Raw genomic sequence first — 13824 nt, 5'->3', positions numbered from 1 at the left:
CAATACCGACGAAGTTCGTTGACTTAAAATTGTCAATAACAAAATTAAAATGAACTTGCCCCGTACGCGTTCTTACAGTTCTGCGCAAGACGTTCAACATGCGCAGATCACTGCAATGCTACAAAATCAACTTCACTCCATTGCCTCAAATATCGTGAAAAGATAATCTTTTTTGCAATTATACCTATCCAAACGACATAATGCAGGTTTTAGTTCTGTCCTAGTGAATTATAACCAGTGTTAGTGAGTGGTGATGTCCAAATGATTTGAGTGCTCACAAAGGTTTTCAAGTGTATGAATCAATTAAGAATTAATTGAAGAAAATGTAAGTGAAGTTAAGGCTTTTTAAATCGTTCAATTTATCTAATGAATTTGATTTGCTTTTTATTATCTGGTTTTGCTTAGGTTTTATCGAATTTTAGCATTACCGCCAGATATTTCGGGATCATTTTTAAGAGTTTTCTTCTTATGTTATACAATCTCTAAGCTGTAAAATGAATCTGCATAGTCATAAAACCCGGTTACTGGTCTACATAAAAATTTTCATATCGTCTTGACATGAAATTTTTACGATTTTACTTATCGAAAGAGAGCAATTGTGATTTAATTAAGTAGACATTTAATTTGAACGTGATATTTTTGGGCAAAAATATATCATCTGTCAAAATAATGACACTTAAAATTTTGAAATGACAGATCGATTTCAAATTCGAATTTATTTGTTTTGATTTTGTTTTCACTTTATCTAATGTTTTGTTTTATTAATTGTGGTTAATTGAAATAGCGTGACATAAAGCTTTTTATTAATTAAATGAGGTCGTGTATCTGTATAATCTAAATAAAAAATATTGTTGTGTAAAAATGGAAATAGAGAAAATGTGTACCGGTACGTTTGTTTATTTAATTACTAGCTGGTGCCCGCGACTTCGTCTGCGCAGGTTTAGTATTTCGAACAATATGTTTACAAATTGTACCCTATGTGTTATTCTGATGTATAAGCTATATTATTGTAAAGTTTCATTAAAATCCATTCAGTAGTTTTTGCGTGAAAGAGTAACAAACATCCATACATCCATACATACAAACTTTCGCGTTTATAATATTAGTAGGATTTCGTAATTTGGATGTCTTTGAGCTGATGAAAATGCTTATAAGCTCTTATACAAGTTTCTATCAGCTAACTCCAGAATTCGGAGGCAAAGTATAATGGTTAGACATCTGTAATGTTTTTATTCCGAGTCTCGAATTAATATTACAATTAACTTAGGTAAGCAAAAAGTTAGAATCATAAATTCCGTGAAACCCAGTTTTTTAAATATGCGTTGTTCCATCTATTGGTAAGCATATTTCCATCCACCTGATAAAATATTTGCTTTAGTTTGAGTTACATTTCATTTGTATTTTTTTTTCTGTTCTTTTTTAATGACTTATGAATGGCTCTCAGGTACCTACCTGACTTTTTGAATGTTCTAAACATTGTTTGATCACTCTGTAATCAACTACAAAACATATAAGAATGTTGTTTTAAAAAAACATGCACTAATATGGTCAGGGATGTTACATTTAAAACATATCGTAGGTATCTCTGATTATTTTAGACTTATCAAATACTCCAAGTTTATTAAATTATTTATTTTATGAGAGGTAACGTCACAGCTTACAGAACTTATATTTAAAATTAACATTACACCAATAGGAAGTATATTTGGTTTGAACTTAACTTTTTGACTTGGGTCCCAATTAAAAACTTGTGGTTGTTTAATTTTTTACATACCACTTCATTTATGTCCCCTCATCCTTCAAGTCTTTTTCCCAACTATGTTGGGGTCAGCTTCCAGTCTAACCGGATTCAGCTGAGTACCAGTGCTTTACAAGAAGCGACTGCCTATCTGACCTCTTCAACCCAGTTACCCGGGCAACCCAATACCCCTTGGTTAGACTGGTGTCAGACTTACTGGCTTCTGACTACCCATAACGACTGCCAAGGATGTTCAATGACAGTCGGGACCTACAGTTTAACATGCCATTTGAAAAACAGTCATTGGTGTCTAAGATATACTTAGAAAGTACATACAAACTTACAAAATTATTATTTTATATCCCTTATTCATAAATATTCTTTTCAGATAATGGACAACGAGCAGCCCCACCAGGAGCTGGTAAAATGTGTTGTAGTCGGAGACACAGCAGTCGGCAAGACCCGCCTGATATGTGCTCGGGCGTGCAACAAACACGTGTCTCTCTCGCAGTTGATGACTACCCATGTGCCAACTGTGTGGGCTATTGATCAGTACCGGATTTATAAGGATGTGAGTTTAGATTAAGTACAGATTTAGGACCTATTTTAACAATAGTATAAAGTCTAGTTTTAATTCTTAAAAGATGTAAACAAATAGATGCCTCCAGAATCATAATCCTACAATTCCAAAATTAATTCATATTATTATACCAATTTACTTAAAGGTAATGTAAAGCTTTTCTTTTTCTGGAAGTCTCAGAATATTTAAATAAAATTCAATTAAGTGACGCTGTAACATTTAGTAGATAATAATTATATCTTCAAAAAACTATTAGCAATGATTGTATAATCAATTGGCATTAGATATTCATAGCATACTATAAAAAAGATTGAACATTTTATTTTCTTTATGTAGGTGCTAGAAAGATCTTGGGAAGTAGTAGACGGTGTGAATGTGTCCCTTCGTCTTTGGGACACATTTGGTGATCATGAAAAGGACAGAAGGTTTGCCTATGGAAGGTAAGAATATAGACTCCCTCCTGAAAGACCTGATAAAATATATTTTCTGGAAAAATTACAATTCTGTAAAAAAATTAAACTGAGTTATTCGTTTCTGATTGGATTTTTAGTCTAATGAAAGATTTATGTATGAAAATTTTCTGAACAATTCACATTTTTCAGGTCCGACGTGGTTCTTTTATGTTTTCCATCACAAACCCTATATCTTTGAGGAATTGTGGAGCTATGTGGTATCCTGAAATTAGGTGAGATTTCATCACAGAATTTTGTAATTTATGTAGTAATTATATAAAGGCATAGTATCATAATATTTGTCCATATTTCAGACGGTTTTGTCCGAACACACCAATATTACTAGTGGGATGTAAGAATGATCTGCGCTACATGTATAGAGATGAAACCTATCTAAATTACTGTAAGGACCGCAGTCCTTTCATCAGGTAAGATGTTCTTGTCATTATTAAACAATATCCATGTAGGAAGGTAATAATTCCAACGATTTTTTTACTGCCACCATATTTTTAAAGCATGAGTTTACATTGAACGGTAAATAAACAATCTATTAGGACTTTTTAATTAATAGTTAATGTCATTGATTGTAAAATGCATTTAATTTTTATTTTTAAAACTGTGTTTTGAATTTGACTGCTTTTTAATATTACAAAAGAGCTTTATCTGCAAAAAAAATAATTTTGTATTTCTAATCTGGCAACTGGTATTCAATAAAACGCTATTGTTACATTTCTAGGGCCCCAAGAAAAAGTGACCTAGTAATGCCGGACCAAGGCCGGGCCCTAGCTCACGAGTTCGGCATATACTACTATGAAACATCAGTGTTCACCTACTATGGAGTTAACGAGGTGTTCGAGAATGCCATCAGGGCTGCTCTCATAGCTAGGAGACAGCAGAGGTTCTGGATGACCAACCTTAAGAGGGTTCAAAGGCCTTTATTGCAGGTAAAAGAAATCGTTTATTTTTCAAAGAATCATCATTTCCAAGCTTTTTCCCAGCTATGTTGGCATCGGCTTCCAGTCTAACTGAATGCGGCTGAGTATCAGTGTTTTACAAGGAGCGACTGCCTATCTGACCTCCTCAACCCAGTTACCCAGGCCCCTTGGTTAGACTGGTGTCAGAATCATTGGCTTTTGACTACCCGTAACGATTGTCAAGGATATTGAATGACATTTTTCAAAGAATGTATATAGATATCTACAGGTTGTTTGAAATTAGGCAAATGCTAAAATGGATGTTACTGGTGAAGGAAATTCAAGTTCAAGATCTGTAATTGTCAATCTGATTTGCTAGGGTGTGCCTTTGTGTGTATGTAATGTAAAGAAATGTTATTAATATTCTATGCTGTATTAGTAGAAATCGACATGAAATAAATAACTTTCAATATTGATTTAGATACAGTTCAGAATTAGTTTTTTCTTGATTTAGGTAGGTATACAATATTTACTTGTTTGTTGTTCTCAGGCACCATTTAGACCTCCGAGACCAATGGAGCCTGAAGTAGTGGTCGTCAACAGCACCTATCTGGAAAACATGACTACCTTATTACGACAACAGGTAAACTGCTTGTTCTGCAATTTCATGTTTTTCCTACTTTCTAAAAAATCAAGGCTAGGCATATCTTTAATGTAAAGAATATTTTCCCGAAGTGAAATATTTCAGCTTTTTTGCCATTTAAAGAAGATCTTACAGGTCAGTATTTCAAGAGAAAAAAAATCAAACAAGAAGATAACGATCTTCTGGTTTTTTCTAGCCATAGACACAAAAAATTGCATCACATCTCCCAAGAACTAACATCAACCTTTTTTTCCCAACAGTATTTCTCAGACATGGTAATAATATGCGGGGCGAAAGGCTTCCCAGTGCACCGGTTCATGATGGCCGCCGCCTGCGAAGCCTTCCACCGGCTGCTGACCAGCGACTGCGTCAGCCTGTCTGCTGAACTGGCCAGGAGTTCCAGCGAGAGCAGCATGGTAAGAGATACTAGTTAAATAAGCGAAGTAGGAGTCCGCTGAATCAGCTTTCATATATGGTCGGTCGAATCAGCTCAATTCAGAGAAAAAATAAATATGCTAAATATTTTCGTAGACTGATTTTGGTGGGCCGTTTAAGATATTTATAAAGCTGTGTTATTTTGGTGTAGGTAAGCAGCATGGGTGAGGCAACAACGGGCGAGTTCAATGAGGACACCGAGTATTTAATACGACAGGACCAGGCGAAGCAGATGAGGTAGGAACATACTACCCAATTGTAGACATATCAGGATGTATCAGAGTATTAGTATTTTGGCTACTTTTATCCATTTGTGGAAAGTAGTTTCCTCGAGAAGTGGATGCATACAATATTCAAGAGTTGGTCTAAATTTCTCAGGGTTTTCTTCATCAGATTCTGAACTTGGTGGCTATGGCACCATTTGGGAACTATACAAGATAACATCTTCAAATCGATTGGCTTATGCGAACAAACATAAAACCGCAATGAGAACCTCCTCCTTTTTGGGAGATCCCTTAAAAAATATTGCTCGTTTATTCGTTGCAATCTACTTTCTCGATTAGTTATCCCAAATCCCTAAGCGGTCAATCATATAACACCCCTCTTTTAAACCCCAAAGAGTAAACTAAAACAAGTAGCACAGTAATTTACTTAATTTCGCAGAGTATGGGATCAGATAAAACGGAGGTCATCATGCCAGATCCTGCCTCTCAGTGACAGCTGTAAAAAGCCCCCAGACTTATACCGGGAAGTCAACCATCCTGCTATCAACTCTATCAGAGTTGTTAAGGTGTAGACTATATATTTATAATTATTTTTATATCATAATTATGATCATTACCCTGTCTTTAGCTCAATATATTATTCGGGATCGGCACAGCAAGTAATTTTTTTTGTGAAACTTACAAGTGACAATATTTTACATAATAGGTATACCTAGAGGTAGACTAATGAGTAAAGGACTGCTTTATACTGATCTATGACAGAAAATAGATACATAATAATATACTAAGGATTGTTCACACCAAACGTATTGTCCGCCGCTGACTGTGAGTATACTCACTGTCTGCCCCAGTGTGAACGTCGACTCAATCTGCAGTACGCGTACTCACCAAGCCGACAATAGGCTATAGCGTACGATGCGCTACATGTGTGAACAAAGAATAGGCTCTTGTAGGTTCACACTAGATGCGTACGCTGAGCGGCTGACTATTCTACACATAAAAGGGCTCAGTATTTGAAGTTGCTCGTAGTATTTTATAAACGATAAAACTAGCGTAGGTAATTTATTTTTTTCAAATCAGACGTTTTACTGATATTTCAATTAAATGATGCGCATTCAGAAAGTTGCCATTTGCGAAGCTCTAGAGGAAGACGAAAATAATAAAAAGAAGAGATTGTGGGTACATCCCTTAAAGAAGAGAGGTTTTCTTGGTCAATTTCATACTTTATATTTCGAATATAGACTTTATCCAAATAAGTTCAAGAAATATTTTCGTATGACAGTAAAACATTCGATGAGTTACTATGTTTAATAGGTGTAAGTTTATATAAAAGGGACACTAATTATCGACGTGCTGTACCGAGGCGCGACGGTGCGTACGCGGCGGAGCGGCGCTATTCGGCAACTGCGTCCGCGTAGCCAATCCGCGTCCGCCGTGCATAGTCGCGTAGTAAAATAATCGGCCACTGAGAGTCAGCTACAACAGACGACGTAACAGCGTATAGTCGGTTCGGTGTGAACGACAATTTCAATATATATGGAAAAGCAATAAACTGCGTAACGCGCGCTCACAGTCAGCGGCCGACAATACGTTTGGTCTGAACGATGCCTAATTCAGTCAAAAGTCATATCTGACTTTTCCCCATGGTTTAAGCTTAATTATGTTTACCAATTTTGCGATCATATTTTTATGCCAATCTTCATTTGTATTAAGTTTCATTAAGCTATGTTATATGCAGCTTTGAGCTCGGTAAATAATGTTCCCTTTATCCTCTTCGTCAAGGGACATGAAATAATAATTATTTCCTAACAAATTCCAGTGCGACAAGATCCAACATGCCACCTCCCAAACTCAAACCATAGTGACGATGAGCAAACTCATTTCTCAAAATGTTATGCAAGAAATTATCAACTTTATCTACACGGGGGCTTTAGATAGCAGTGCTTTCAAACAGCAGGTTAGTAAGACTTTAAAAACTGTAGGATTTCTTTGTGATATGGTGACAAAGTCTATGGTGTGTTCGAATTTTAAATGTGACTGACAGTTGACCGCCATTTTGTATTTTAAAGTGTGACAAATTATTGTTGGTTGCGGAATTTATTAAAAAATTACGTACTTGTAGTTGGTTTAAAAAACGGGATAATCCATGACTTCTTCGCTATACCACTTGTTTTTCAATTTTAAATTAAATCAATAAGCTTTAGCTTTGTATAAGTATTTAAATATATTTATATTTTATTATGTGTATTCGAGTAATTTATAAATTATTCTTAATTGACTCCGGCTATTTTCTGGCTGTCCTTTTATTAAAAACTATTTTTTAATAAAAAATATCAGAAGAAGAGTACTTATTAATATTTTAATAAAGAGACAGCTTTTTAATTACATTAATTTATTTAAATTTAATATTTTTCTACTCTACTGTGCTTTTTCTATTCTATGTATTACCCACTACAAATAAATTATATTGCAAAATAAAAATATATAAAATTAATAATTTTATAATAACAAAAATGTTTTGCAGTCAGCTGCTATCGGATTATTACTGGTAAATGTTATTGCAATAAATTATACCATTAAAACAAATTCATAATTATTAATTTCGACCATTATTATTATTATAAAAAAAAATCAGCACCCTTTTTGTATTTTTGTGGATGTATTTCTTTGTAGTTTATCATACATATTATGTTTTGGCTACATTTTCTCAAGTTATAATAGGTCAAGTTTATTCACATATTTTTATAAAAAAAGTAAAAAAAAAAAAAATTGAAAAATAAATCTTAAGAAAGTGTAGTGCTTTTTTATTATTATTTTAATAATATTCATTAGATATTATCACCATAAATTATTGCTAGCTACATTATTTACATACACTTTTACAAATTACAGTTTTATCGAATCTTAGGCTTAAGTTCTCCGATAACATAAACGTCAGTTTTCTTAAAACAACTGTTTACTATGAATTTTCACGCTGAATTTTCAAAGTAAACAATTTTTAAAAGAAAAAACGAATGCTTAAGTTGTCGGTTAATTTGGGTCTTAATGGATGCTGGAAAGCTTTTGCTTAAATTGTCTAAGAATATTTGAAGCCTGTTGCTGTTTACGTAAAGAAGTCATTCAATTACTATTCGTTTAAAAAGAGAAATTGTCGTAAACAATCCTATTACTTATTGGTTGATTCAATAGCAGTCAAACAGCTCTTTTTAAAAGTTTCCGAAGTTTCCCGAATAGTTCCGAAGCGGTCCGAACATCAGTGCAACACAAAAGCAACCTTATGTGACGGTAATACGGTGTTGTTCAGGAGATCAGACAGGCGGCTGAGTTGCTGGGCTTCCACGAGCTCACGAAGCTCAGTCAGTTCATACTGGACCAGCATCTGTTGTTCGACAAGGGGTTTATGCTGCAGTTTCATACGGTGAGTTGTGAAAACAGAATATATTTTTAAGTTACATAATTTGACCATTATTAAAATAAAAGGATATTAAAGTACAGGATAAGTCAAAATTTGAATATTAAATGAAGCTTAGATTTAAATCTATTCAAGATGCATTTGTTACAATCCGTTTAAATTATCAGCTTATAATACAATACCACGAGCACTTTTTATCCAGTCGTTTTAATGTACAACAAAAATCTTCTATATGATTCTTGGTAATATAATAGATATTTCCTTTTAGTTAAGGAAACTTTTCAACATGGTTCGATTACAAGAAGTATAATTTGGACTTCAGTCGAGGCTATCATTCTATACTAAAGATAGCAATGTCTAGAGCTTTGTTAATTCCTAAAATACCTCGGCTCTTAAGTAGAAACTGAGAAAGCACTTTTCTTTTTTCCCATCGTCTAGGGGCCCTGTCTGCGACCTCCAAATTAAACAGCATCTTTTAATAAAAACGCTCATATTTTAAATCATCCTCATCATCCTCCGAGCCTTTTCCCAACTATGTTGGGGTCGGCTTCCAGTCTAACCGGATTCAGCTGAGTACCAGTGCTTTACGAGAAGCGACTGCCTATCTGACCTCCTCAACCCAGTTACCCGGGCAACCCAATACCCCTTGGTTAGACTGATGTCAGACTTACTGGCTTCTGACTACCCGTAACGACTGTCAAGGCTCATATTTTAAATCTGAGTGTTAAAAGTAAGTTTTCCACTCCCCCCAGCCTCTGGGCGGGCGTCTCCGCGACATGTGCGTGGAGCGGGCGCAGTTCGCGGACGTGACGTTCGACCTGGACGACGGCATCCACCTCGCGCACCGCGCCGCGCTCATGGCTCGGTGTGACCCCATGAAGGCCATGTTCCAGGGACACTTTAGGGAAAGCACTTCTAGAGTGGTGACTGCTACCTATCCTACTAATATTATAAATGCGAAAGTTTGTATGTATGGATGTATGGATGTATGTTACTCTTTCACGCAAAAACTACTGAATGGATTTTAATGAAACTTTACAATAATATAGCTTATACATCAGAATAACAGATAGGCTACAATTTGTAAACATATTGTTCGAAATACTAAACCTGCGCAGACGAAGTCGTGGGCCCGCAACTTCGTTTGCGTGGAATAGTGACTTCTGGCAGATTTTTGGTTTTACCCACATAGTTCCCGATGTCTGTACCTGTAAATTTCACACAAATCGGTTCTATAATTTAGGTGTGAAGAAAAGGTAGAGAGATCGAGTTATTTTCGCATTTATAAATTAGTTTGGAATTTGGATGTGATCTTGTGTCTAGCTTTTTGTCAATTTTCACTCAATAATTAAATGTGACTGCACTTTTAATGTACCGATATTTGAAATACTGTATTGATGTTCTCTTCCAAAAATAACGATATAGACTGGCTACTACACCGTACCAAATAGGTACTGTAACATTTTTCCAATTGGCTAATTAAAAATTCCCTAGTCAAAACTAAGGATAGTTTCGAAAGCTTCGACTCATAGCCTCAAATATTTTCATAGTGCCATAAAATATTGCAAGTACTTGTAGATAAACCAAATAAGAAATAGGTAGAAATGGCACAAAATTATGTTGAATTTGTGAAAGACTACAAATCATATAATAAATTCATACATAAACGGAGAGGACAAAAATGTTTTTACTGACCCAATGCGCTGTATACTGCCAAAAAAACAAAGATAACGCGAAAACGGCAAGCAACACCTAATCTATTAAACTTCCAGATATCATTTCCCGGCGTGAAAATGTACGCTTTCCACATCCTACTATGCTACATATACAGCGATAAGATTCCCGCAGTAGACCCTACAAGATGCCTCGAGCTATTGGAGCTGGCCAACAGGCTGTGCATGAACCGCCTCGTCAATCTGGTGGAAGCCAGGGTTATAGATCAGCTGCAGCAGAGACAGGTTGGTAAAACTTACTTCATCATCTACCGAGCCTTTTCCCAACTATGTTGGGGTCAGCTTCCAGTCTAACCGGATGCAGCTGAGCACCAGTGTTTTACAAGAAGCGAGTGCCCTATATGACCTCCTCAACCGGACAACCCGATACCCCTTGGTTAGACTGGTGTCAGACTTACTGGCTTCTGACTACCCGTAACGACTGCCAAGGATGTTTAACGATAGCCGGGACCTACAGTTTATAGCTAGTATATTAAAAGTCGTGCAGAAAGAAAACTTGTTTCCAACCCAAGATTAAGTAATTATTTTGTGACACGGACGATATAAATCTCCTTCCAAATCTTTAAATTAGAGTGATAGTTATTTTGTTTTCAGAGTGTGTGTGATGATGACCAAGTTGTTGAAATAGCGCTGTCGCTACTAGAACCTGTTAAGGTAAGCATTAACTTAACTTTTGTTTGAACTTTAATTGGTTATTCAATTTATTGAAGCGAGATTTTCTTTTTTGCGTATTGTTGTGAATGGGTTCTTTATAACGGGTGATTTTTTTGCTGGTATCTTTTTGGCACCACTGTTTTTGGCAGATCACGCGTGAATCGTGTCTTGTGTCATTGTCAAACTTGTTCAGTATGGTCTATAATTTAACCATGAATCGTTTTACGAAGGAACAACGCTTGCAAATGATTGAATTTTACTATCAAAGACGACAATGGCCGAAACGTTACTGTGAATGGCGAGCGCTACCGTGTGATGATTGGCGATTTTTTTTACCCAAAATGGAAGAATTGGACATGCCTGACATGTGGTATTAACAAGACGGTGCCACATGCCACACGGCACGCGAAACAATGGCCTAATTGAGAGCCGCCTTCGGTGAACAGTTTATCTCATGTTTTGCGCCCGTCAATTGGCCGCCTAAATCGTGTGATCTAGGCCTTTGGACTATTTCTTGTGGAGCCAGCAACGATTGACGCACTGGGAGCCAATATTGAAGCTTTTATTCGTAATATACCGACTGATATGTTGGAGAGAGTGCCGAAATTGGGCCTTGCGAATGGGACATCTAAACCGGAGCCGCGGCCAGCATTTGCATGAAATCATCTTCAAACATTAAATTATATTGATCGTTCTATCGATTCCAATAAAGATTTCATCAAATTTTTCAAATTTTTTGTGTTTTTTTTGAAAATCAAATCCTATACCTCTTAAAAAATCACCCTTTATATAGAGTTATGGGCAAAGATTTTATATGAAAAGCATGTGCACAAATATGTGGTCAATTTTATTTCAGATATAACTTTGCGCAACAATGCGCTTCAGAATTTTTGCGCAAAGATGCGCAATAACTTTTTATTTGCGCAAAACCTTTAATGGTCAAGAATTTGAGCGCAATTGTTGTTGTTGTCCAGCTGCACAACGCGCAGCAGCTAGCGGAGTGGTGCACGTGGCGCCTGTGCGGCGCCTACGACCGCGTGTGCCGCGCCAGACATCTGTCGCAGCCCAGCCGCGACTACCTCGCCGACAACCGCTGGCCGCCCGTCTGGTAATATTCATGTCTTCAGTGTTTATTATAAACTAGCTTCTGCCCGCGACTTCGTACGCGGATCCTGTCCCTTATGCCAGCGACTACGGGGTCAGCAAAATCAAAGATATTTGAATCGTCTGATGTTGAATTTTAAGGGCCCGTTGATGGGAAAACGGAATACGCAAAATCATTCGAAACGTTCCACATATTTAACTTTTGTACGTCAACGATAAGAACTTAAGCGCACTAGGCGTGACCATAGGGATAAAAGTAGTGATTCTAATTAGTCCGCATTTTCTTAGTTCGACCTCTTTCTAGCCATGGTAATAGTTTCATTATAAATAGGAAAGATTTTATGTATGTAAGCTAATATATACTTATATAAATTAAACTACTAGGGCTGATGAAAGATTGTTGAATCAGGTGTTACTTTGCAGTAATCCGTCAAATCACATGTAAAAAAAAATATGTACCGTTAATTCCGCGAGACAATAAATCGAAGCTCGGACTTGTACTACTATCATACATGCATGTGCTACTTTTTATATTCATTTCCGCGGAATTAACACTACATGTATTTCCTAACATTTTATACAGGATTAATTACAAACATTTTACCATTAAAATGCCACGTTTTCACAGACAGGCGTGAAACCGCAAGAAACAGTATTATTGTCCAAGTTTACACAATTCCACGTCCTATTAAATATCTCAACCTATGCCCCCGATTTAATAACATAATATTCGAATTTATAAATTAGAATTTCACACGTTATAGTTTCTTCATTAAAATTGTCTCGGGTATTTTTTTGTTAATGATAGTGGTAATTTTCAGGTACGTGAAAGAGTTCGACTACTACCAGAAGTGCGTGAACGAGCAGAGTAAAGAGCAGAAAGAATTGAGACCCAATACCTCGTTACAAGCTAATCAACAGACTGGATGTTTGTGCTTTACTAGTAAGTAACTATTGAATATTTAATATAATATGCCATAAAATTCAGGTTCTTTTTAAAAGCCCACTTTTACGTATAATAAATTGCCTTATCTTTGGATAATACTTTCCTTAGTTTCAACTTATATAGTGCGTCCCAGTATTTAACCCTGAGGAACTCCCTATGTAACTATTGTTCTAGATGATGTGAACTGGCTTTTTAAAACAAAATTATCAGTCATTGTTAAACTAGGGAAAATTAAAGAAAGATCAGTGTAAAATAAATGCTGTAATACTAAGTTTTTTGAAAATACAAGTCATAGTCCACTAAATCAAATGCTTTAGGAAGGTCCTTTACCTACTAGAATTCTTTCTATTCCCTATGTCTTTTCATTTAATCTCCTCTTCTGGATGTGATACAAGACAAATACCATTTTTCATCCCTTGTATTGAACGCAGATTTTCTATTGTCTTATAATTACCGGCATACGAGCGGTAAAATGGCCAGAAGGCCTTTATAACGTTAGTGAACACAAGACATACGATAATTTATGTCTTTTCAGGCAAGGTCCGTCGCGACAGTTCAGCAGGAGCGGATGTAACAACAGCACTGTGCCGGTCTGCCACCGCCCCGCATAGTGCCCCGCATACCGCCCCGCACGTGGCCCCGCACCCGCACCCACAGCCGCCCCTCTGACATCTGCCTTACTGGAGGTATGTGATGTAACAACAGCACTGTGCCGGTCTGCCACCGCCCCGCATAGTGCCCCGCATACCGCCCCGCACGTGGCCCTGCACCCGCACCCACAGCCGCCCTCTGACATCTGCCTTACTGGAGGTATGTGAACAACAGCACTGTGCCGGTCTGCCACCGCCCCGCATAGTGCCCCGCATACCGCCCCGCACGTGGCCCCGCACCCGCACCCACAGCCGCCCCTCTGACATCTGCCTTACTGGAGGTATGTGATGTAACAACAGCACTGTGCCGGTCTGCCACCGCCCCGCATAGTGCCCCGC

The 13824-nt window shown here is 36.9% G+C and overlaps 1 protein-coding gene across 1 annotated transcript; it reads left to right on the top strand.

Moving 5' to 3' along the window:
• Positions 1-1124: 1124 nt before the first annotated feature.
• LOC135118336 (rho-related BTB domain-containing protein 1-like) lies at positions 1125-13607 on the top strand. The gene is given in 19 exon segments (XM_064040072.1): positions 1125-1209; positions 2127-2309; positions 2655-2758; positions 2921-2943; positions 2946-3003; positions 3085-3198; positions 3507-3714; positions 4235-4327; positions 4588-4743; positions 4914-4999; positions 5426-5552; positions 6806-6943; positions 8291-8404; positions 9151-9321; positions 10171-10356; positions 10726-10785; positions 11760-11893; positions 12711-12832; positions 13371-13607. Coding segments are annotated over 19 exon segments (2214 nt in total). The 5' UTR covers positions 1125-1206; the 3' UTR covers positions 13505-13607.
• Positions 13608-13824: the final 217 nt, after the last annotated feature.

The sequence above is a fragment of the Helicoverpa armigera genome, chromosome 21, assembly GCF_030705265.1.
Source record: "Helicoverpa armigera isolate CAAS_96S chromosome 21, ASM3070526v1, whole genome shotgun sequence".
NCBI lineage: Eukaryota > Metazoa > Arthropoda > Insecta > Lepidoptera > Noctuidae > Helicoverpa > Helicoverpa armigera.
Note: the sequence above shows the minus strand (reverse complement) of the source record. Positions and strands in the feature narration are given on the sequence as shown.